Source organism: Perna viridis, chromosome 2, assembly GCF_037379345.1.
Source record: "Perna viridis isolate PV_CMFRI_1.1 ecotype Kerala chromosome 2, ASM3737934v1, whole genome shotgun sequence".
Lineage (NCBI taxonomy): Eukaryota > Metazoa > Mollusca > Bivalvia > Mytilida > Mytilidae > Perna > Perna viridis.
The window spans coordinates 14424411-14451165 of NC_142446.1; the positions used below are offsets into that span (position 1 = coordinate 14424411).

At 31.8% G+C, this 26755-nt stretch overlaps 2 protein-coding genes across 3 annotated transcripts in view; one reads left to right on the top strand and one right to left on the bottom strand.

The window, feature by feature from the left end:
* On the top strand, positions 1-4925 carry LOC148623753 (F-box only protein 48-like). The gene is made up of 3 exons (XM_088565834.1): positions 1-139; positions 2442-2669; positions 4243-4925. The coding sequence occupies exons 2-3, from the start codon at positions 2454-2456 to the stop codon at positions 4405-4407; spliced, it is 381 nt and encodes a 126-aa protein (XP_088421960.1). The 5' UTR covers positions 1-139; positions 2442-2453; the 3' UTR covers positions 4408-4925.
* A 2572-nt stretch (positions 4926-7497) lies between these two features.
* LOC148623754 (uncharacterized) overlaps positions 7498-26755 on the bottom strand; it is a 28466-nt gene continuing 9208 nt past the window's right edge. Inside the window, exons 5-13 of one of the 2 annotated variants that reach the window (XM_088565829.1) lie at positions 26567-26694; positions 23765-23903; positions 23138-23314; positions 22219-22415; positions 20315-20441; positions 17435-17731; positions 15589-15705; positions 12007-12164; positions 7498-8058 (exon numbers count right to left, since the gene is read on the bottom strand). In XM_088565829.1, the coding sequence (XP_088421955.1) occupies positions 7920-8058; positions 12007-12164; positions 15589-15705; positions 17435-17731; positions 20315-20441; positions 22219-22415; positions 23138-23314; positions 23765-23903; positions 26567-26694 (1479 nt within the window). In that variant the 3' untranslated portion in view covers positions 7498-7919. The remainder of the gene's footprint in view (positions 8059-12006; positions 12165-15588; positions 15706-17434; positions 17732-20314; positions 20442-22218; positions 22416-23137; positions 23315-23764; positions 23904-26566; positions 26695-26755) is intronic. The other variant, XM_088565830.1, reaches the window with a different exon arrangement.

The following is a 26755-nucleotide window of genomic DNA, read 5'->3' on the forward strand; positions in this document are numbered from 1 at the left end:
TTTGTTTTGAAATAGCCTCCCTTGTATTTACATCCGGAAGCTGTCAAAACAGTAACACGCGAGCGTCACCAGGTCATGTTACAACACATCCTACATCATAATTTAATCAATTGTTCGATTTTAAAGACATTTTTAAACTGTAAGTTTCGTGAAATAGACTTAATATGACGATTTAGACTTTATATCTGGCATTACAACAATTGATGTATACGTACATGTATCTATATCGCATTTCATAGCTTTTCAAAGGGTCGTGGCATCACGCTATAATTAAGAGACACACGGCTGGCCAAAGTGGACATGATACACATATAGTTAATATTTAATATGTTAATATTTACAATACATTAAAGATAAAAAGTTTATTTATGATGTGTATACACCCCGAAATGTGTAACCCGCACCCATACCCCTACCCCTACCCCGTACCAAAATCACCATCTCACAAATTTTTCTATTATTATTATGAATTTAATACTGAAACTTGGTCCTAAAGTTTTTAAATGTTTAAAATGAATTGAAATTAAAACTAGCAAAAAACATTTATGATACATGTATTTTCAAAGTAAGTTGATTTAATGTCCTAAAAGTCCCAAAATGTGTAACCAGAAGGTACTGTACCAAACTAATAATTGACTATTTCTCACTTTCCAGCCGAAAACATCTAGAGGTTAAAACTTAACTTTAAGACTTTGGACTAGGATTTATATATACATTGAAGCATATATAGATATTTATATTTAACTCCTTGCTTAAAAATGGATAACATTTTGAAAAATTGTGTCAGAATCTGAATTCCATAAGGTACTGTAGCATGAATCCCCGTACCAGCAAAGAACGGATACAATGTCATCAAGAATGAAAAAGAAAGTGTCATAAATAGAATCTGATGTGGTTTTAATATATTAGCCTTGGGATATTTTAATGATTACATTTACATGTATTATGGTGTTCAAATGTAAAGTATATAATAGAATTGTACAAATAACAAAAATACTGGACTTTGATTTTGGGTACAGGAATTTTGGGTTACACGTCATTACTTTTGAAAACTGAAGATCAAAAAAAAAATCAAATTTTTTAAAAATATTTTAAAAATCATTTATTCTAGCTTAACCATCATATTATTTTGTTTATGTGTACAAATTATGAGCTGGAAATATCACATAATAATGAAGACATGGGTAAGAGGAAGAGTTGGTATGGGTTACACATTTCAGTATGTACAATGAAAGAATACATTTATGAATACTGCAAGGATTTTTATAGCAAGAGTGGAGAGCTGTACAGCAATATACGTGTGGGAGTAAGCAGTGTGCAAAAATTCATCATCCTGAAGTGAAATGTCGCAGAGAGAATGTAAAATAAAAATAAGTATCCCAAAAAATTCTTTTAAAAACTAAAACAATTTCTTTAACATAAAAAAATCTAATTAAAATAGCAAAAGAAGATTGAAAATATGTACAATGTTTACATTATGAGACATCACAATGCCATCAATGTCATTCATTTACTTTTGTCCCAAATTAGGTCAGAAGACAAACAATATTAAAACATCAGAATTTTAGGTAAATGAACAAATGCATTTGGGGTTCAAAACATACATATATATTTTTATATTTCAATAGGTCATATTATTCAATGATAATTTTATTTCAAATAAATATGAATAGTCAGCATTCTCTGCTTAAAGGCTAAATTGCCCGACCCTACCCACCTCCCCTATTTCCACTGGCAATCAAAATTTTTTTACCCCATTATCTTTCTGTCCTATCCCATTTTTCATTTATCATTATTTCAAGTTCATTTTATCATCCATTTCATGTTCATCACCTGAATATAGCTGAAATATTGCGGCTCGGGCGTTAAACCCCAACAATCAATTGATCAATCTGCTTAAAGGACTGCTGATGCATGTGCCTACAACAGTTTGTCATCTACAAAGAAACCTTAACTGCTCGATTATAGGCAATGCCTACTCCATATTACTAAATCTAGACTACTATAAAAATCCTTGATATTTGTAAATTATTTTTTAATACATACATGTATATGAATGAACTTAGTAACTTGCATATACCGATGCTTACCGTAGGCATTATTTACATTGGATATTCTTAGAGTTCCTGGAATTTTTTTCAAAAGCCTTCCTAGAGTCAATTAAGTTGATGAAAATAACGGAATTAATCAGCCTAAAAACTAAGAAATCTTCAGAATGAACTGAGCCATTTGCAAATTTACTATGTAAATATAGTTATGAATTACTGTAGATTTTAGAAATCCTGTGATCTGTGCTTGGTATTATTATCATTACACAAATGTAGCTGTAGCCAAACAATCAACACACAACATGCCTGACCCTATCAATTATATTGTACATACATTTTGCAAGAAAAAAAATTAGTTAAATATTTCGAGTATGTTTCAATCTTTTATTACAGTTGTGTGATCTGATGTACAATAAAACAATAGAAGATTTACCTGATGAGATATTGCTTTATATATTCTCGTTTTTTAAAATTGACACTCTGAACAATTCAGTATTGGTATCTACAAGATGGATGACTTTAATCAATCAATCAGACTTCTTATGGAAAAGATTGTGTGCTTCTTTAAATGAATGTAGAAGATTGATACAGAAGGACAGACAGCTGGGGAAATCATGGCAGGTATGAAAAAACCTATACGTTCTATATGTAGAGACATCTATACATACCCACTCTATATGCAAAATTATACCAAAAATTAAAAAAGTATATTTTTGGGGCATTGAACCCTTTGGCCCCTTATAACTCGAAAACCATGAAAGATATCTGAAATCTGATTGAAAAATGCAAGTGGGGAAAATGCTTTAAAATGTTTCAGAACCTCTGGAAAAATTTGGGTAGGGGCCCCCCTATGCCTTGTTATTCCACTAGGTCTGAGGGGGCATTAGCTCAGTATACATTGGCTGAAAGAGAACATAAAATGAAGTTAAACCATGACTATGCAACATTTCATCATCACCATTCAAGACAGGAGACCATGTTTATTGTATAAACAAAATATCCTTGAACTCAAAGCAATAAATGCTGCCAAGTTTTTTTTTCACGGATCAAAAATCCAAACAGTCATTTTGTGCATAATACCCTAAGAAACATTCATTCCAACTTTCATTGAATTCTGTACAGTAGTTTCTGAGAAGATTTTTGAAAGTAATAACATCAAAAACAGCAAAAAAGGACAATAAATCCCAACATCAAAAATTTGACTACAGAAAGATCTTGTCATTTTCAACACTTTAACCCCCATATCAGAAATGTGCTAAACCTTATAGTCTTGAAAATATATGCAAAGAACTGCTGTCTGACCCCTATGTTTTATTTTTAGTAACTACAGCCCTCGTATTGAGATTAAACTAATCAAGTAACCTAAAAACCACAGCTTAAAAAGTTGAATTGCAAAGTCCCATAACTCTTGTAAAATTTGTCGAATCAAAATGGTGACGCAAAAATGATCAGCTATGTGTACAAATGGTGACTAACAATCCAACAAAATTTGAACAAAATCCGTCTAGTGGTTTCTACAGAGTTGCTTCCTCAAAAGTGGCCGGACTGACAGATGGACACTGGTATTTCTATCCCCCCTTTTGCATAGCTGCAGGGTACAAAAATATAATTTCCAATCAGAATTGAAGTTGGCCTCCACAGGCTATCTTGTTAAACCAAGTGGAACCAAAAAAGGGGTTGTTTAAGAGTCTCTCCATTCATCATTGTAGTCAAGTTTGGTTTATTTACTGATTGATAATAGGGCACAGACCATTTTCTTCTCGAGGGGAGGGGGGGTCTGGAATTTTATGTTGAGTAATAAATTCTTTTCACACAAACACAAAAATAATAATTTTTTTTTTCAGCAGCAGCCAGGGTTAAAAATGTATTTGAAAATCTATATTGTTAAGTAATGGGGAAATATTGAATCATTTTTTTTTCTGTTCATGGCTTAATAAAAATAATTCTTTTGCTCAAATTTGGAATAACTTTTTTTTTTCAAAATAATCCCAGCTGCCCCATCCCCATTCCCTCAGTTTAAAAATGGTTGGTGCCTAACAGAGGATTGTGGCAAAGTATTAACAGAGACTTACATGGAACTTTTGTCCAGATTAACTTATAACCCATTAAAATGAAGCTCATTCAATTAATAAAATATTAATGTTTTTGATAATTTTTTTTTAGTTTGTATCTATTTTTCTTTTTCTACATTCAGGAGGTGTATAGAACAAACTATAACACAAATGATGTGAAGAGGAGATGGAGGAATGGGGACATGAGTAACCCACATTGTTACCATGCTTTACCAGCCAAACCTTTCTGTAGATTTGATGATGAAACCTGGGGCGAAATTTTCCAAATGGAATTGGATCGTTGTTGATATGAGTTTGAAAAAATATATTTTACAAAAGACTAATTGTCAGTAAATTGGATAGAATATGATTCTATCAAATTCTATGACAATCTGTGGTTATTAACCAAAATCCAGCATACTTTAGAATCAATCCTTGTCTATTAGTACATTAGTTTGTGTGTCCAAAAAGAGTGCCAGACATGGTACAGTGCTTGGAAAAGAAATTGTAGAAATGTAATGAACTATAAAGCACAATCGAATAACTATTGGTAACCATTTTTTATTCAAAGTATGTATTTATTTTTCAGCATTAAGTCGTGGTCTGGCACCACGCTATAGAAGTGTGTAGCTAAACATTTGTATGTTTTTGATAGTTAGTGGATATAATACTTTATTGTGGAATTGTTATTTACTTGTCACTGGCTTGGCTTGTAAAAAAATGTTTACACAAATATTTATATGAATATATTCAGAACTGTATACAACTACATATTTTTTGAAAATTTGCAGCTCAGTTTTAACGTAATAAAACTAAAGGCTCAGGAGAGCATGTATCATTCACGTTGAAAAAACAAATACCTTTCAATCACTGTTCAAAGACTGTATTTCTTCATTATAAAGACATAAGGAACATGTCATCAGTTTAAAGTTTCTTCCTTTCTATTATGGTATTTAAAGTAGAAGCGAAACGAAAAAAAAAAAAATGGCATTTGAATAGGAGTGTGGGATACTTTTATAGGCTTTGTCATAAGAATTAATTTCACAGGGGGTTTCTATCTGAACTGTATTAAATGGTTCTCAGAAGTATTTTTTTTGCTTTTCAAAGGGCAATACTTCTTATATAACTTCTACTGTATTTAGACTTTTGTATAGTTTTTATACAAGTGCAAAAAATTTGTAGTCATATAATGTTCTGGGGCAGTAATCGTCTGGGGACATTTCGTTTCTATGCAATAACTTTAGTTGTGGTTGACCAATTGTTCTGAAATTTTGATATGATTTTACTTACTACTAAAGGAAGGTTTCTATTTAATGTGGCCCCTACTGTTTTAGAACAAGAGGCTCTCAAGAGCAGGAATTCCTCACCTGGTTTACTGCTAAAATCTTTAAAAAGTTGAATACATCCAAAACCTTAAAATGGTCAAACACCTTTGACAAAATGTGCACAGATGAAATTTGTCATGATACTGAAATTTAAACATTAATCATCCTTCTACTTATAATAACTGAATAACATGCTAAAAGTGCAAAAAAATCATGAAAACATGCAATCAACAGCTTTTTCCAAAAATTTGCACCAATTATAGATCTTTACATAATTTTACATATTTTAAATTTACATTAATCATTAATCTGCTATTGGTTTGTTTACAACAGGCAAAACAGGGAAAACGGTCAAAATGACACTTTCTGGGGCCACAATACCAAGAAGGGTCAACAGATTTTTCTGAAATTTGCACCTACAATAGGTATTCTTGAAGTACTGAATATTTTATCAATTTACAACAATCTACTTTCATTTTATAAATAATAGGCAAAAAAGGGTAAAATTAGCTAAAAAGGGACATTAACTGCAAAATTAGTAAATTGATTATCTTTAAATTTTCAAGGAAGATAAATCTCTTCAGGCCAAACAGCCCAAGACATCTCAGATTTCATCTATTTGTTATGGTTTTTGAGATATAAACTAAAATATATAGTTATACTCTTGTGTTCTATATTTAGTAACAGTGGCTGGCCATGTTCATATTGAATACAATTTTGGGAGAATGGTAGACATACCCAAGATAATTGTCACTAAGTTTGATCAAATTCTGTTCAGTAGTTTCAGAGGAGAAGATTTTTAAAGAAAAATTAACAATGGTTGACAGAAGAGGATGACAGATGCCTAGTGATGTCTAAAGCTTTAATTTTTGCCTTTCAAAGGCAATAAACTAACAAGAAGATGTCCAACAATTTTGACTCACGAAGACTTTTGAAGGACATCATAAGGATCATTTCATCAATTGAGAGTTTCTTTCTATTATAGTTTCAAGATATTGGCTGAAAACTGCTAAAAACATCATTTTTCACCCTTCAAGGGCAATAACTTTTGTAGGTCTTAATCATAAGGATCATTTCAGCTACTGAAAGTTTCTTTTTAACAGTTTTTCAAGAAACTGGTAAAGAGTAAGCAAGGGAACCAAGGTTATAGTGGTAATCAAAACAATGTAATCCAGGGACTAAGACCAGACATGGAAGACAGACATACACAATAAAGAACATTAAGTAACTAAAATCATACATACAAAGTAACAAAAGCAAATGAGCAACTCAGACTCCACTAAAAACTGGGAGCATGGACCAGGTGCACAGGTAGGGTAAGCGTCCGCCGAGTTGCTCATAAAAAGTCAAGTCCGGGGTAGACGAAAGAGGAAAGGAAAACTATGAAACATTGAACAAATCAGTTGTCATGGCGCAGATGGATACACCGTAACGATCCACGAGTTCATGATGACGACCTTAAAACTTTTGTGGTGATGACTGCAATCTTGTAGCAACATAACCCTGCTCCAGCAGCCTATTTGTTAGAATTCTAGCATGATACAAAAAGTCTGCGTAATCTTGGCAAGCTCTGGCATAACGTATGAGTTGTGATACGAACACTCCATACGCAGGTGCTGAAGGGATGTTGCCACATATGAAAGGAAAGTTGACAATATTGAATGAAAAGTCATCATGTTTGTCGTAAAGTTTGGTCAATAGTTTTCATTTACCATCGATCTCTAAGTGTAGGTCAAGACATGAATCTGACTTCACAGTGTCTATAGTATCCTTTATCTCAAGTTCTTTGGGGTAGATGCAATGTATCAAATCCCCAAAAGATATTTAACATTGTCAAATATTTTTATCACATTGATTCATTGTCAGATATTTTTATCACATTGATTCTTTTCAACTCCTCAGGGCATTCATATTCTATCTACATACCAGAGTAACCATGCTCAACACTTACTTCGGGATAAATTCATAATGTCATCCATTATATGTACATATAATTTTCATTCCACTAAAAAGACCATGAAAATTATATAGAATATACTTCCTGCTTTCACAGGATATAATTAAAAACAATAATTAAATGTGTACATGTATTATGTATAATCTATGTTATTTAGGTCCTGATGCGATGATCATGAATATAAATGAGGATTTGGGCAATGGGGCACACTAAATAGGGCAATGTGATATGGGACTTAAGAAAATGGGTATAGAATGGCAGTTTGATCTCATAAAAGCTATTTACATTATTTAGACATTTTTTTTTCACATTTTTAGTTTTACTAAAAATCACTCCTTCAATGTTTTCACAGATCTAGAACACCTTTCAAACTTGATAACGTTGGAAATGATATCAATGAAATATTTTGTATCTTGTGAAAGCTGCATTGATGCAACAGTATTATAACTTCTCTCATGAAAAACTCTCCTTGAAAAAATTCACATCATCTCCATTGAGATCACAGCTATTATATAATTGGTCCTAGATAATACAGGTATCATCTGGTTTTTGATTGATGTGTGTATGGTAACAAATCCTTCATAGGAAATCCATGTAAAACCAGTAGAATTATAAGCATTGCTGTCACAGGTGTCACTAATAACCACTGGAGATCTTCCATAATTAACCGGTTAAACCTAAAGTAAAAACATAAGTATTTGACTACATGGATAGCTAAATATAACAGTATATTCCTCATATAAAGCAGAATATCAGAAAGGTCATAAATTTTATCATTTTGAGGTTTTATTTTAACTCTGCATTTGAATAATTTCAGTTTATATGCCATATGACTGTGAATCATTTATTTCAAGTTTTGAAGTCCTTGCAGTAAATGGTTTTATCATATCGTATTCACATAAGTTTTTAGAATATCTAATGTGGATGCACATATAATAGCAATGTCTTAAAAACCCAGAAAATATAAAAGAGGAGGAAAATGTCAAAACAATTGTTTTTGAAAAACAAGAGGCTCCCAGGAGCCTGAATTGCTCACCTGATTAAATTTTTGCCTTTTAAGGGCAATAACTCTAACAAGGAGTTGTCAGACAATTTTGACTCCATTTGATTCATTGGACACATTTGTAAGCCTTATAATAAGGATCATTTCAGCAACTGAAAGCTATTGGCTAAACCTAACAGATTTTTAAAGTAATAACATCATAAACAGAAAAAAAATGTCCAAAAAGGGCAATAACTCCAACATGGGTCAACAAATTTTCACCAAATTTTGACCGCAGATAGATCTCATCATGCTAAACACTTTTACGGTTTAGGAGATATATGCGAAAAACTACTCTCTGATCCCTATGTTCTATTTTTAGTAATGGCAGCCATGTTTTACAATGGATCAAAAATCCCCACATCAGTTCTATGCACAATACCCCAAGCCAGCACTCCACAGTTTAGTTTAGTTTCGCACTTTTGGCTAGGGATGAAAAATGACATAAATGGAAAACGGTGGTTGCTTTAGTGATTAAAAATGAAGAATCTATTGTTGATAAAACATTTTCTGAAAAAAGGGGACTTTTAAAAGTATTTTGCAATGTTTTATATATTTTCAATGTTGAAGGGGCTTTTTTTCAATGACAATTTGACTTCATTGTGAAAGTGAAAGTAAGTCAATTTTTTACCATGCTAAATTTAATAAGTGGATTACAAAGTGAATAGCTCAAAATCTAACCGGCGATGCCCATATGAGGAAGGGGTTTTTGAAGGGAAAATTTTGAACAGTTTCAGGGATTGAAATAAAAATTTCAGATATTTTGCGGTAAATTTGATATTTTTAAACCTGATTTTATGAACTTTTTTGCAAATTTTCGCATACTTTTGCATGGTTTCTATGGTAACCCTATATGCTGTGGGTAATTTTATTCCAGAAAATTTTTACTGCATCCTGAAGGCCTTGGCTTGAGCTATTTCTAGATATATAGATTTACAGATGCTTGACAATTTTTTAAAGTGATAAATGTTACAAAGCATCAGATGACAAGACCGAAATTAGGCAGTTCTACAATACTGTGGAGTGCTGGCTTAAAGAGGGCTGCCTATACCCCTACACATTTAAAAAATTGCTTTACATCTTAGAAACTAGTGTTTTTATGCTATGCTTTGATACAAGGGTTAAAACAATGTAACTTATGGTATGGACCTATGTTGTTGTTAGCTAATAAGTCCCTAGCAACCAAGTATGCAGATTTTTTGCAAAGTTAACAAAACAATCATTGAACTGATTCATGTGTGAATATGGCTCTTGCCATCACAAAGAATGAAATATATTTTTAAAAGCTAAATATTTGCGCAGGTTACATGTAAAATAGTTAACCGGGCAACTTTTAAGTGCACAATAAGCAAAGGTTTAATAACCTTAGACCTGGAGTGGACTTTTTAGTATTTGGTTTTCAGTTCTTTCAGATTTCTGTGATTTTTCATGTGATGAGCTTCGAATGCACTATTTTGGCATAAAACCTGTGTTAAAAGCTTACAAAACCCCAAATTTAGGGTTTATAAGTACATATGGGTTGCGATTTTGTATGTTTTAAGTGGAAATTTTCATTTAAAAGATGATTATAGCAAAACAGTGAAATGCATATCTGCACTTAGGTATAAGGAAAGTTCTCCACTAATGACGAGGAGATAGCCTAGTATGAGAATGCCTCTAAAATTGTTATCAATTGTCCAATTATGATAAATTTGGTATCATTTTACTCATAAGAAGGTAAGCTTTCAAGAAATAACTAGAAAATTACAATATTTAATATTGCATTCTGCTTAAGCCAGCACTCCACAGTTTAGTTTAGTTTCGCACTTTTGGCTAGGGATGAAAAATGACATAAATGGAAAACGGTGGTTGCTTTAGTGATTAAAAATGAAGAATCTATTGTTGATAAAACATTTTCTGAAAAAAAGGGGACTTTTAAAAGTATTTTGCAATGTTTTATATATTTTCAATGTTGAAGGGGCTTTTTTTCAATGACAATTTGACTTCATTGTGAAAGTGAAAGTAAGTCAATTTTTTACCATGCTAAATTTAATAAGTGGATTACAAAGTGAAATAGCTCAAAATCTAACCGGCGATGCCCATATGAGGAAGGGTTTTTTGAAGGGAAAATTTTGAACAGTTTCAGGGATTGAAATAAAAATTTCAGATATTTTGCGGTAAATTTGATATTTTTAAACCTGATTTTATGAACTTTTTTGAAAATTTTCGCATGGTTTCTATGGTAACCCTATATGCTGTGGGTAATTTTATTCCAGAAAATTTTTACTGCATCCTGAAGGCCTTTGCTTGAGCTATTTCTAGATATATAGATTTACAGATGCTTGACAATTTTTTAAAGTGATAAATGTTACAAAGCATCAGATTACAAGACCGAAATTAGGCAGTTCTACAATACTGTGGAGTGCTGGCCAAGGAACATTCAAAGTAAGTTTGGTTCCAATTGGTCAAGTGGTGTCAGAGGAGAAGAGTCTTGAAAGAAATAACATTGAAAATAGCAAAAAACGCTGAAAAAGCAATAAATCCAACATGGCTAAATAGATTACAATGAAAATTTGACCGCAGACAGATCTCATCATGCTGAACACTTTAATCCCGTGTCAGAATTTGGCTAAATCTAACGGTTTTGGAGATATATGCGAAAAACTACTGTCTGAACCCTACATTCTATTTTTATTTATGGCGGCCATGTTTTTTCGACAGATCAAACATCCCCACATCAGTTCTATGCAGGATACCCCAAGGAACATTCATATCAAGTTTGGTTCAAATTGGTAAAGTAGTTTCAAAGGAGAAGAGTTTTGAAAAATTGTTAACGACGATGATTGACGCCAAGTGATGCCAATATAAAAGAGAAATACTGTAAAAAAAACTTTTTAACAGTATAACTCTCCATTTTTCACTTAGACTTAATCATGCCAAAACCATAAAACTGGATCATCTTCCCTTGCATTCTTTTTAGATTCATCAAAACTTTCCTATAAAGTTTCAAAGAAACCCATGGAACAACAACAATAACTGCTTCAAGTAAAAGTACAGCATCCATATTATAGTTGAACAGGAACAAAATAAAAAAAAAAAAAAAAAAAAAAACAGGTGTAACAGCAAATACAAGACAATTTTAACAAAATTTATCAGATAAAAGTTACATACTAAACCAAAATTGACAATATTTTCATTAATTTTCAAAATTAGCCTCCAAAAACCAAATACTTTATCAAAATAGAATGCTTTGCAGGATGCAGCTTGATACTATCACAGAGGCTGAACCCTAAAAAGTTAAGAAAAGATTGGGCACAACATTAAAACAGTGCAGCTCTGAATTTGGATTAAGAAAAAATGTTTGACTCAGCAAAAGATTTGACTGAAATCTGCAGTTAAACGAATAAAAGAAGAAATTAATGCAAAATTTAAAAATTAAAAAAAAAATTAACCCCATTTTTTTCCATAATTCTTAAAACTCTAGAGCAATAACCTAACATCAAAAAAAATTTGTCTTTGTGGTGGGGCAGAATACATCTACATTTGATCAAATTTTTCTCACCTGACACTTCCATGTCACTTTCCTGATCGTTACAATATTTACCTGATAGAGTAAGAATCTATGACAATGAGTCCATGTTTGTTCCTAAGAATAACTACTATATGACCATGGCTTGGTTCCTCATAGGCGGGTATCTTTACACTGTAGACCCCAGGCAGTGCATGACTTGTGCTGATCAATAAATTCATGCCAAAGTAAACCTGTTGACATAATAATGACCTTTTCATTTTAACACATTACAATGATTCCAACTCTTCAAAATAAAGTGCTGCACCTGCAGTACATAATACCCCTATCCCCTTTCAGCATATTTTTATACTTTAAGTGAATATTAATGATTGACTGATGCAAGAGGAGCTCCCAGGAGCCTGAATCGCTCACCTGGTTAAAGTTTATCTTTCAAGGGCAATAAATTTAACAAGTTGTCCAACGATTTTGACTCAAGAAGACTTTGGTAGGACTATCATGAGGATCATTTCAGGAATAGAAAGTTTCTATCTGTTATAAATTTCAAGATATTGGCTGAAAATGGTAAAAATTCATCTTTCAAAGGCAATGACTCTTACAAGGAGTCACCTGACAACTTTGATCCCTGAAGACTTTTGAAGGCCTTATAATAAGGGTCATTTCAGCTAAAAAAATTTTGCTAAACCTAACAGTTTTGGAGACATATGTGAAGAACTACTGTCTGACCCCTTTGTTCTATTCTTAGTAATGGCAGCCATGTTTTTTGATGGATCAAAAATCTCCACAACAGTTCTATGAACAATACCCCAAGGAACATTCAAACCAAGTTTGGTTTCAATTGGTCGAGTAGTGTCAGAGAAGATTTTTGAAAGAAATAACATTAAAAATAGCAAAAAAAAAATGTTGAAAAAGGGCAATAACTCCAACATGGCTTAACAGATTAAAATGAAAATTTGACCACAGATAGATCTCATCATGTCGAACACTTTTATCCCATTAAAATTTGGCTAAACCTAGCGAAAAACTACTGTCTGGCGCCTTCGTTCTATTTTTAGTAACAGCAGCCATGTTTTTCGACGGATCAAAAATCCCCACATCAGTTCTATGCAGGATACCCCAAGAAAAATTCATACCAGGTTTGGTTCCTATTGGTCCCATAGTGTCAGAGGAGAAGAGTTTAAAAAAATTGTTAACGATGACGGACGCCAAGTGATGGCAATAGCTCACATGGCATTCAGCCAGGTCAGCTTAAAATGAAAAATCCCTCTTTTATTGTGAATAAACTCCCATGATCCTAAAGTGAAAATTTTATAAAAAAAAAAAAAATCAGAAAGGAGCTAACATGAATAAGAATAAACATTTTACCAAAGTTTCATGAAAATTGGTAGAAGCATTTTTACACCCAGGCACAAGAAGTGGTGAAGTATTATATGAAAAACTCTGAAAAGTTGAGTGTCTGTCAGTCTGTCTGTTCATCTCTGAAGGGTTTCCAGGTGATAACTTGAGAACAGATAAATGTTTTTTTTTAAACTTGCTCAGTTGTTAAGGGCCATAAAATACAGGTTAAGTACAATTTACAGCAAAATCTACAATGCCATTTTGAACATTTTGCCATCCCCTTTTTTTTTCACTTTTACATGGAGGGGTACCACTTAAAGTTCCATTAATGCCCTATTTCAGAGTTAGCGTTCAAAGCGTGAACAATGGATAGATAATGGTATACCATAATACATCAGTAAAGGGGATCCATAAAATATAATTACTCTATATATACAGTATCAGTGCTTGTCCTACATAGTTTCTTGATATCTGATTCTACACTACCCAAAGATTACATTTCAGATTTTTTAGTGTTTTAAAAGAAATTGAATGCATCCAAAATGCTACGGAAAAGGAAAGGGGTATTTTTTACTTAAATTTAATGAAGTTCAGTTTTTCACATTTTTCCATCTTTTTTAATTGTCAGGAAATTGTTAGTTTTATATATTTTTCCTCAGTTTGATTTTCCCTGGCTGTTTTAACAAAAGGATTAATGTTCTATGTAAAATGTTGTACACATTTCTTGACAGTTTACTTATTTTCATATTGTTATTACATGTGTTGTACTTTCTAAGTCCCTCCCTCCGATATTTATTTTTAAAGAAAACATTTCACTTGTATTCATTAAACATATTGTTGATTTCTGAACAAAAAATGTCAAAAATATATTTTACATTTTTTTATCTAAATAAAATTCACAATCATATCATAATTGTACTTGAATAGGTATACCTTGTTAATGTGCACATGGTTTAAGAACTTTAATAACTATAGACAATAACTCTAATATCAGACTCAATAAAAGCTCTTCAACCTGAAGACGAGGATTTTTCTTACTTTTTTTCAGAGTTTTTGAGATATACTTTGAAATAAGTGGCTTTACCCTGAATCAGGGTCCATTTGCCTACTACTTTTTCACCCTGAGTCCATTCTACATATACAGTCTATGATTTAAGTAAAAATATCTTATCAATTTATAACTGTGGCAACAAGAAGAGATATACATGCATATTTTTGCTCTTGCATTTGAAATGATAAAAAAAGTTTATTCTTATAAAAGTGAAAGTCTGTTGTCTAACAATAAAATCTAAGAAGAGATCAAAGAAAGCAATGACCTTACTGTCCTCAAGTACAAGTTAGTAGGATTAAGTTTATTTACATTGGAATGTTACAACACACACAAGAGGTCATTCAGTTAAAATTAATTTCCTAAACAAGAATATCTTCAAGATGTCAGTTCATTTATTATACATAAATTCATGTTATATTAAACTAATAATTAAAAAAAATATTGCATGATTTGTGTTCACTACTGGTAATTGATAGTAATTTAATTAAAAACAAAATTGGATGAATTACAATATAAGAAGGATTCATAATTCATTGGCACCAAGGACTTTATATAACCATAGACCTTTAATATTTTATATGATATAACACTCCCTGTAGGCACCTGTAATTCTTTGTGCAGCTCTTCTTTAGAGAAGAGTATGTTTTTACAAATGTTAACAATGATGACCACATAAGCTTACATGGACATAATTAAAATAAAAAAAAAGTATTATTGCTAAAAAAAAAATACAAGAGAGATTCAATTAAGAATTTCATCAATTTCTTTTTTTTAAAAAGTACAATCTGAACTTTATACTTCTGTATTTTGTTTGTAAACAAAACATAACATTATTGGTTATTAATTGTCAATTTATGAAAGGGGAATGGGAAATGGTTATATCATAAAGAAATATGTATCGTAAATGGTAAATAGAAAATGGTTCATCTTAAATGCTAAATGGTATTTGGGAAATGGTTAGAGTGGGTAGTTTACACCATGAGAGCACATTATACTGTTTTGGTTAGAGTAGGTAGTTTACACCATGAGAGCACATTATACTGTTTTGGTTAGAGTAGGTAGTTTACACCATTAGAGCACAGTATACCGTTTTGGTTAGAGTAGGTAGTTTACACCATTAAAGCACAGTATACCGTTTTGGTTAAAGTAGGTAGTTTACACCATTAAAGCACAGTATACTGTTTTGGTTGGACAATTCTATCATTAGTCTGGTACCACAGTATGGTAATACTGTATGAGTACTGAGAAAAAAACCTGAATTAACTTACCATAACTCTGTAAGGTCCAGGATTTTTTGATTCATCAGAAATATGATATTCTAGAAAGAACTTGGATCCTGTAACTTCTTCTTCCATTCTGCTATATTCTGTGATATATAAATTAGGCTGTAAGCAAAATAATATTAGTTTATTGTAAGGACAGTCACTGTAATATTCTCAGAACAACTATAGTTTAGATTCAGCACTACTGAGGAATAACTCTTCTCATATAGATCAACAGGTTTTAAAAATGTATACCAAAAAACTCATTCAGAATGACATTACACGCTCAAACCAGTACAGGTGGTATGAAAGTTGAACTAGCAGCAAATAAATACTATTTATAAACTTTATCATTTGTTTATTATTTCTAATAAACTATTACATTTTAAAAAATCATCGCATTACAACAAAACACACTCACAAAAAACCAATTCTCCATGTTTGAACTCACTTCTCCCTATCACAACAGAGAGAGAGAGAAGTCACTTCTCCCATTCACAGAAACCTAGATTATGCCCCGAAATAGGTAAGGAAATAAAATTGTATGTTTTTCTTATCTTTACCCTGCCTACCCAGCAGTGGGAAGATAGGTAGGGAAACAATGTTGTGTGTTTCTCCTATCTTCACCCAGCCTAGCCAGCAGTGGGAAGATAGGTAGGGAAACAATATTGTTTGTTTCTCTTCACCCAGCCTAGCCAGCAGTGAACAGATAGGTGGGGAACTAGATATCATTGAGATGGAATCCATCTCTGTGGACCCCGCTGATGTAAAAATAACATGGCCTCTGGTGGCTATCTTGTTAAATTAAATGGAACTGAAGGTTAAGTAGCCTCTTGTTAAAGGATCTTTTGTGAAGGCTCTTGAAAGCTGTTAGAGATATCTGGAATCTGATTGGCAGGCAAGGATTATCATAAGTAATCCAATAAAAAAAATTGAAATCAAATCATATTTTAAAAAGTCAATTTTTTTGGGGTTTGGTCCTTTGACCCCTTATAACTCGAAAATGTTCCAAAACACATTAAATCTGGTTAATACATTTGTTTACCAGAAATAAGTAAAGAACACAATAAAAAAAGGGAATAATCAAAATTGGATGAAAAACAAACATTCTACATGTGTTTTAACAAAACAAGTATTTTTATCCTTTTTGGCCACTTTTCTAAAACAGTAAAGACCACAAACTTAAAATAGTGGCTAGTAAAATCATATCAAAATTTCATAACAATTGTTCAACCATAACTAGAGTTACTGCACGAAAACCAAGTGTTTACAGACAACAACGACAATGATAACGACAGCACCATACCAATATACAACTACAACTTTTTATTCGGTCCTTTAGAAAGTCGACTTTTTAGGGTGTTGCACAATTTTGTAGCCCTTGAACTCTACAATTATTAAGGGTAAGTCTACCATGTAAAAAAAACTTTTAAAACAGAATTTCAAAAGGAACACACTGACACCTGAATTATAAAATTTGAATAAAAAATGAACTTTCCTATCAATTCTAATGAAAACACCTATTTTCCCAATCAAGTTTGTTTTTCAGACCAAAAACAGTTTAGGCAATGAGAAAACAAAGAAGTTTCTTGTAATGCTTTATTCTTGTCTTATGTTCTAATCGATAGAAACCTTTAAGAGCTACGATTTTATAATTCCTAATCTACAATGTGTTTTATTGAATGAGTGATTTGCAATTAAAAAAAAGGTAACAAGGCAAGTTGGTATGGTAAGATGTTTGATTTTGTTTTGAAAATAAAATTTCATGAGTCACCTTGTTTTTGGAGAGTCAGTTTGGGTTGGGAAAACAAACAATAGTTGAATTCAGGCCTTAGATAGAAGATATTCTAACCTTTAAATCTCCATATATAAAATCATTAGGGCTTCTAGTCTCACTCTTCACACTGTATTTTAAGTAGTCTTTGTTCTTTTCCTCATCAATAAATTTGTCTGCCTTTTCACCGCCAGTATTCCCCAAACACAGAAGAGTGCCATCATTTGTAGCAACAAGGATCTCCAAACCAACTGATTCCTCCACAAGATCTGAAGACAGAAGTTGAACAAGAGTTGTCTCCCCTAAAGGAAACTTCGTCCTGCATTTCTGATCCATTGACATAACATGTAAGTACCCATCATCTGTCAAAACCATCTGTAAAAAAAATCGAAGTGCTGTTAGCACTGGAGGTTTTTTTTATCCTGGTGAAAATAGTAACATACATACACAAAGACTTTTACGTCACTCATAAATTTGCATTTCCCATTTAATTCAGCATTGTTCTTTTCTTAAATGTTTAAACTGAATGTTAATCTTTAACACTGAACACAGAGATATGCATATTGTTAACCTTTGGAATAGTTCATGTGGGAGATTCTACCCCAGAGATACTGTCTCATGTGGGAGATTTATGTAAACTCAAATTTTTTATGTAAACATTCAATTATTTAGATTTTTTCAAAATATTGCAACTTTACCAAAAATCCCCCACAGATCTTACATTTTTACATGCCAGTCTTAATGTGAAAGGATTATCAGGTATGAATTTGACCTGTAGATCAATAGTCAAACTGTATCCAACTTCACACACATTTAAAATTTTGTTTTATTTATTGATCACATCTTTTTAAATATGTCAAAAAAGAAATATTTGCAATTACATTCTTGAACTCTGCTTAAGAAAATAATTTACTACAATTTTTTTTTCAATAGACACTTTTTATTAATTTTAATATTTCTGCTAATTTTACTTGGTTATAATTAATGCTCTTTACTTTCTGTTTATCAACTATATGGATGGACATTTTGACTGATAAGTGTGTTAAATAGAACATGCTTAACACATTTATTACTTCTTGACACATTTTACAAAAACTTAATTTCTTAACATCTTTCAATGCCAAAAAGAAGTCCCTCAAATCTTCATTTGATTGAAAGGCTAGATCTTAGATTTATTTGTGGAAATGATAGAGTACTATTTAGCTGAATAATTGTCTGAAACATATTTACTGATTTTGAAAGAAATATTGATTGATATAAAAGAAATTACATATGAACTATATTTTGTGTAGTGCTCAGAAACAGTAGGGAAGTTCCTCTGATGAACCAGTGACATAAGGTATTTTGATCCTGAAAGAACTAGAAACCAAAAAAATATTTTAAAAGTTTCAAAGCCAAGAATACTAAATCAAGAATTATTATAGTAGACTAGTATACTGTAAACATCTTTCACTAAACTAAGGAAAGTTATTGTTTATTTACCAGTATTATTCCAATACAGGTTAATCATGTGATTCATAACATGCAAGCTTGTAGTTATTACTTAAATAGCTTGGGTAACATTTACCATTATATATTATCTACAATGTCATTAAATGAACTTACAATATCAAGTATATTTGACATTTAACAATTTGTTAATTTTCTAACACCCAAAATTATGCTGCTGAAATCTTGGTACTTTAAACCTAAGATATAAATATCATCCTTGACTTTTGAGATATATAGGCACTTTCAAGGTGTGGTAGAAGTACTCAAACAAAGACACACAGATCCTTCACTTCTAAGTCCCCAGTCCTGGTGCATGGTACAATTTTAGCAAAGAATTTATTTGGTAATCAAATCTTAAAATCATCTTGAAGTTGATGAATTAAGGTTCATAGGAAAAAATAACAGCTGTTATAAACAACATTATTATCTGTTGTAATTTAAATCATTAACATAAATCTATTCTTTGCACTGTTTGAAAGCTGTCAAGACTTCAAATTTGAGGGAAAAAATATTTTCTTTTGAAATTTTTAGAGTGAAAGTAACTTTTTCCAAATGAAATATCCTTTATTTTTTAGCAGTATGTCTCACATCAAATTATGACATTTTAATATATAGTATATAATAAGTGCAGTTCCATATAAAAGTCAAGCAAACATATAAAAGTGTGTAACACATGGTGATTTCCTAATTTTAATTTAATTTGTTTTTTGAATATTCATATAGAAGTATTCAAATAATACTGGTAGCATTCAATGATCTGATAAGTCACTAAAACCAAATTAATTTGTAGTCCTTTATTTGAAAATATCTTAGAATCTCCCTTTTAAATTGTGCAAAGTGCTTTCTTTGTGAAAAAAAATCATCTCAGAAAGATATTAGTCTAAAGATAGTAGCTTTTAGTATAACAAGTCAAAGTATGTTAAAATCTGCAATTATTAATGTGTATTTTTAATTAATTTACAATTATCGATATTTTACTAGTTATCTCCCCTACTCAGTGAATTCTAAGAAAAAAAAACATTTTCACAGGAAAGTGACGATATCAGAAATTTTTTTTTTTAAATTTGAAAAGTATGAATATGACTCTACTAAATAACAGAAAAATCAAAACTTTGCAAAATCTCAAAATATAAGTTTAATTCCATTTCAACAAGCATGTTTCTTTATTTCTGATTAATAGCGTAAACCTATTAATTTTTGCAATTGCTACTTTTTACAGATTCTGTCTAGTGAACATGTTTGAGGTTATATTTTCACATTTAAAAAAATGATAACTGTTGAAAATCAATTTCACAAGCATTATTTTTTACGGTTTTCTGACCACCATGAAAATTAATATTCTATCATACATTTTTCCTGTTTAGTATGTGGATACATCAAACAAATAAAAAAACAAATAGCCTTCTTTTTTTAAACTTTCTCTGCTTGCCTAGAAGAAAAAGTTAAGCCTTAGTGTTCTATTTTTACCAAGTCAGGATTGTTGTGTTTTGTTGAAATTTTTGTCAATAGAACATTTGATGAAATCTTCTTTCCTAGCTGAACTGGCCAGTTTGGTAATATGGATCCATTCTTACCATCAACTGCAAAAATATCTCTGAAAAATAGAAACATTACCATTAACTTTAAAAAACCTGTAACATGTCTAGACCTGTGTCATCATTATAATATGTTTGTCAGCACATAACTTCAATACATGTATAAACACTATGCAAAGTTTAAAAACTATAGTATGAGAAAGTACTAACCAATCAATAGCATGTATTGCTGAACAGAACCTTAACTTTAACTGGTTCATATTAAATATTTGTCCACAATAGAAGGTTCACATCTGTAATATGTATATAAAAACTGTGCAAAGTTTGAATAATAATAGTTTCATGCTTACTGAGGTGCAGATTCCACAAAGTATCTTCCATCCAAAACATATAGTGATGAATATGTCACTGTCTTATGCTTAGGGAGTGTAAGGCAGTGTAGTGTTATCATAACAGCTGATTTTAATCAGATTGTGAAAATGTATGAGTTCAACACACTAAAAAGGTAGGAAAAAAATAATAAAATGTGTAACAGGTGGTGCATAATCTTCAATATGTATATGAACACTCTGTAAAGTTGGAATAATAGTGGTTCAATATTTACTGAGTTAAGATTTCACAAAGTACTGAAATTGTAAGTAATAAGTGAAGGATTTCCATAATAAAAGGCACACATGTTCAATAAGTATATACCAATAAAACACTGTGGAATAATAATGGTTTAATACTTAATGAGTTACAGATTACACAAATCATGGCTGCTATCAGACCTGCTTTCACCTTTGGTGAGGCAGATGAAACAGTGAATTCACTTACTGATGATAAAAAAGAGTCTGAATTATTTTCCTGTAAAGACCTGAACTTTTGTTTTACTCTATGAAAGCAATCATTCTGCATTTACACTGCCTACGAAGATACTTACAGAACTAAAAGTTTTTTTTGAAATTTTATTGTTTTCAAGACAAGCAAAAAAAGACAGCAAAACAGATATTCCTGCACAAATATGTTTGCCTTTGTGAGTTGGTTGACCAATAATTATATTTGTGTAACATACCTAGAATGGTGATTTGTGACACAGAAACCGTTTTAGATAAATTATTTGTAATACAATGTACTGTAAAGTCTTTAAAATTGAGATGCAATTTCTTGTAAAACCTGTTAGTAAAATAAAGTTTGTTTTTCTCATACAAATGTTCCAATCACAGTTTCGAACAAAAAAAGACTAAATACTTTACAAGTTAGTGATCTGACAAGGTTCAAAGTCCCAATTTTGGCAACAAAAATGGCCACCTTTATTTTGTCATCATATCAAAATTTGAAAGCAATCAATTAAATACTTTTTAAGTTATTGAATGGACAAGATTCAAAGTCCCTATTCCCGCCACAAAAAGGGCCTCACTTGGAAACTGATATTTGTGAAGATTGAATTTGACCTATTTTCAGTCATCCCAAAAAAATTTGAAAGCAATTGGTGATGTACTTTAAAGTCATTGAACAAATAAAGTTTAGCAGCCATCCTCCTGCCTAGTGGCCCTCCTGCCCAGTCACTGTTTATCCCCTGATTTTTATCCTTCAGAAAATCCTTTCAAAAATCAACAGCATTAAAAAAGCAGTGTGTGGGCAAAATGCTTGTAGAATACTAGTAAAAATAAAGACATGATTTGACATAAAACCATCATATAAGTCTCAATCATTCTAGATAGACATATTATCTAAAGAGAATTAGACACTGCTTTAGACAAATAAATATATTAAGAACATATCCTTAAGTTATATACGACCTGAATTAGTGGTCGTCAGAATCTTAAGTTATATAAGGTAACATAACCGACATACCCTGAATTAGTGGTCGTCAGAATATCTAAAACTTGATCATTGTTTACATCATACAGACGGCTCCCATCTGTGGAAGTACCTGTAATCAGTGTCTCCCACTGTAGTTGACCATTAGTGTTATAGCACAGTATAGACCCACTGTTATCAATAGCAATAAGGTCTAATACACCATCACCATTCAGATCAGCTACAGTTATCTGTAATACATGTTATAGTCAATTTTTTATAGTTAACCAGTGTCAAATAGTACAAAATATAACACTTAATGTGACAATCCAGTGGTCTACGTTTGTTTGAAAGTTCCACAGGAAACATCTAAATGAAATTAGCATCCTAACAATAAAGAATTGCAGCTTTTAGAACATAACAAATTGTTTAAAAAAGTCATGTTTTCAACTTTCAAAGGGCAAATGGAACATAACCACTTATTTTCACTCACTGAAAGTTCACTTGCCCTATGTGACAGGAAATGGGAACTCAATAACACACTCAACCTACACCTCCTGTTTGGTTCATTAACAGTCAAATACTCAATCTGACAATTTACACCTCATGCTTGGCTCACTGTCAGGCATGTACTCAATCTGACAACCAATACCTCTTGCTTGGGTCATCATGTTGATCCCATTATCTGTTACAAATTATGTATGTGAGTTGCTGGTGAAAGTTTTCTCATACAATATTTTCATCAAAAAGCATTCTATAATCATTGTATTGTACATGTTAGACAGACAACAGCAGTATACCATATGTAAAGCATAAGTAAAATTTTGGGCATAAAAATCCAAGGCAAATCTGGATTCTATTAAAAAATTCTACTATTTTCAGGAAGTTTTTCCTCATGTATCATGTCATATATTCATGTGAGTACATGAATATCAACCATTCAATTAAACTAAAAGGAATACTTCGTACATACCTGTCCATGTATAGATCCTAATGGCTTTGGCCATCCATTTTTTACAGTGCCTTTGTGATCCAATATGTACAGGTTACCTGCAGAGGTACCAAGGACTACCTCCAGTGCACTGAAATCACCCTCTACATCAACTAGTGTTGGAGGGAACAGATTGTATGCCGGAAACTCTGCACTTATCTAAAACGATATCTTAAAGTAGTTAATTTTTTTTTTAATTGAAAATTAGATGTAAATTTGATTTGTAACAAGCCCTCTGATTGGGTGGTTCACATCTGGCAAGTTCATTTATTTTGAATAACCTGCCTTGGGACTGTGACATCTATGAGTCAAAACTATCATAGCTCTTTCCCTTCATTGAACAAGAAAACAACTTGACATTTATTATCTTAGGGTAAATTTTCACTGATTTAAAAAATACTTTGTGGTTAAGAAAAAAACCTGGTAAAAAACAGAAACAATCTCTAATTTGAACATTTTAAGGATAATTTGTGTAGTGTATCATAGAGAACTGTGCCAGTGTAGACATTTTATCTGGTGTCAAGAGTCATCTGACTGATCTCAAAAATGGTTAAATTTTCATTTACCACTCTTTAGTTATTTTACTTAGTAACATCTATTAATTTTTACCTGGGTAAGGTCCAAAATCTTAGTCCACACAGGCTCCAGAGAAGTTAAATTTACTACAGTAATTCCAGACAATAAAAACTTGCCAATGTCTTCATATTTCATACCATTTAACTGATCTTCTTTACTGTTTCCTTTAGCTCTAAGAAAATCATATTGCTTCATTTGTATTTAGATACATATAAAGAGCTTCATGGAGCACCGCATGATACAACAGCAGTAGTCAATTCCTGAACAGTTGAGGGCAATTGTGGACAAACTTAAGCATAGGAACTTATAGTTCATTATGGACACAACAACTGGTTTGGACTTGATATAGCACAATACTGAAAATCAATTAAAAGTTTTCAAAATCATACCAAAAATAAACAAGAGGCTCCCAGGAGCCTGAATCGCTCACATGGTTAAATTTTTGCTTTTCAAGGGCAATAACTCTAACAAGAAATTGTCCGACAATTTTGACTCCATGAAGACTTTGGTAGGACTTATCATGAGGATCATTTTATCAATCGAAAGTTTCATTCTATCTATTTTAATTTTCAAGATATTGAATGATAACTGCAAAAAAACGTAATTTTTTGCATTTCAAGGGCAACAACTTTTATATGGAGTCGTCTAACAACTTTGATCCCTGAGACATTTGTAGACCTTATAATTATAATCATTGCAGCAATTGAAAGTTTCATTCTATCTATCATAGTTTTCAAGACAAAGGCTGAAAACTAAAAAAAAAAAAAGAGAAATTTTTCACTTCTCAAGGGCAATAACCCTGACATGGAGTCGTCTGACAACTTTGATCCTTTGGAGACTTTTGTAGGCATTATAATAAGGATATTTCAGCAATTGAAAGATATTGGCCAAACCTAACGGTTTTGGAGATATAGGCAAAAATCTGCTGTCTGACCCCAATGTTCTATTTTTAGTAACGGCGGCCATGTTTTTTAACCGATCAAAAATCCAAACAGTCATTTTGTGCAAGATACTCTAAGGAACAATCATTATAAGTTTCATGCAAATCTATTCGGTAGTTTCAGAGGAGACGGATGCCAAGTGATGGCAATAGCTCACATGGCCCATGGCCAGGTGAGCTAAAAAGTCATTTTTTGGGGTATGGCCCCTTTGACCCCTTCTTAATGGTAAGAGATAACTGTTATCTGATTGAAAAACACAAGCAGGGATTTTCATAAGGAATTCAATAAAAAAAATTCAAAATCAGACCAAGAAAGTTTGGCTTGGTCCAATTTTGTACTCCTTTAACTTTAAAGCTAAGCCTACCCTGTATAAATTATTCAAAACAGACTTTTAATAGGAACAGATTGACATCCAAAATATAAAAATCATATCAACAATAAGCTTCTTCTATCAACCTAATGATAATGCTTATTTTCCTCCAATTAGCCCCTTATTTTCAAAAGGGGTAGGGTAAAAACTATGTTCCAAGGAAAAATGTGTTAAAATTTCACATTGGGTGGATACAATACACAACAGTTATAAAGCTGAGACATTGGGTGGATACGATGCATAACTGTTATAAAGCTGAGACATTGGGTGGATATGATGCATAACTGTTATAAAGCTGAGACATTGGGTGGATATGATGCATAACTGTTATAAAGCTGAGACATTGGGTGGATATGATGCATAACTGTTATAAAGCTGAGACATTGGGTGGATACAATGCATATTTATGTTCATTTACCTTGTAAAATGTAAAAGAATCAAAATACAATTTTCGTTTATTTTTGCGCAATGAGGTATAAAATGTGGTAAAAAAATACAATAATGCTTCAATTATTTTTTTTTTAAACAAAATCTTAAAAGTCATATTAGAGTTGATGAGTGGGGGGAGGTTGCACAAGGGGTTTTCTCAGCCCATGTACAAATGGTCATACAAATAATTTTGGGCATATAGGCTGGCTCCACTTTCCCAAAATTGGTGGTGAAATTGACAGCTGGCAATGTTTTTTAGCAAAATTTTTTAAGCTATAGCAGTCCCCATCAATCAGAACCTTATTTGAGGAATGAAACAATTTCATAGAGAAATAAATTTATATTCAAGTCATTGTCCATAAACCAGATAATGCTTGATTTTGGTCCTTTAATTCCAAAATTGTAATTTAAGAATTGTTTTCAACTGTTAGTTAAAATATTGGATAAACAACTTTGGGAAGTAGTTATTGTTAGAGTGTAAACCGACCCAAAGTCTTTCACATTCAATATACAAACCGATTCCTATATTTTGATTAAGATAAAAAAACAAAACAAAAAGCAAAAATAAACCAACAACAAGAAATTGTTTTTTCTTGACATTAATAACATGGATCAACATTTTTTTGAATCATTAATCAATACTGTCAATGTCACCAATTAAAAATCGTATAATTGTAATTTACATGCATGCTTTAATGTATCAGGATACCATTGAAATAGTTCTGTAATAAGGGGACTTGGATAAATTACCAAGTTAGATTACAGAATATGGAACTACTCAATTACACTGAACTGTTCAACATTTCAAAGCAATTAAAAGATATGGTCTCCTAAATCAATGCCAACCTTCTCCTCCTTCTCTAAGTGGTACTGAATCTTGTGTTTCATTATTCAATATCCCCCTTGGCTTGCATCTAGGGAATTGAGAACTTCAGGAACATAATACAATATCTCCCTGTGTAGACCCGTAAATGACAATTTCTGTGACAATAAGATAATAAAGATAATAAATTGAAGTAAGAAATATATCAAACTGTAGCGACAATTGATATTTACTTTTGTTTTGTGCAGTACCATATCACAATCAACACTTACCTGAAATCATCCTCTTCAAAAAAGTATGAGACAGAAATGACAAGCTCCTCCAGCCTCATATCATTGTTGAGATCAACTAACATAGGAGTAGACAATACATGGGCATCTACTGGTACAACATGCTGATACTGAAATAAAAATATCCTAGAGCACTATTAAGACAATACATTGCCATCTACTGGTACGACA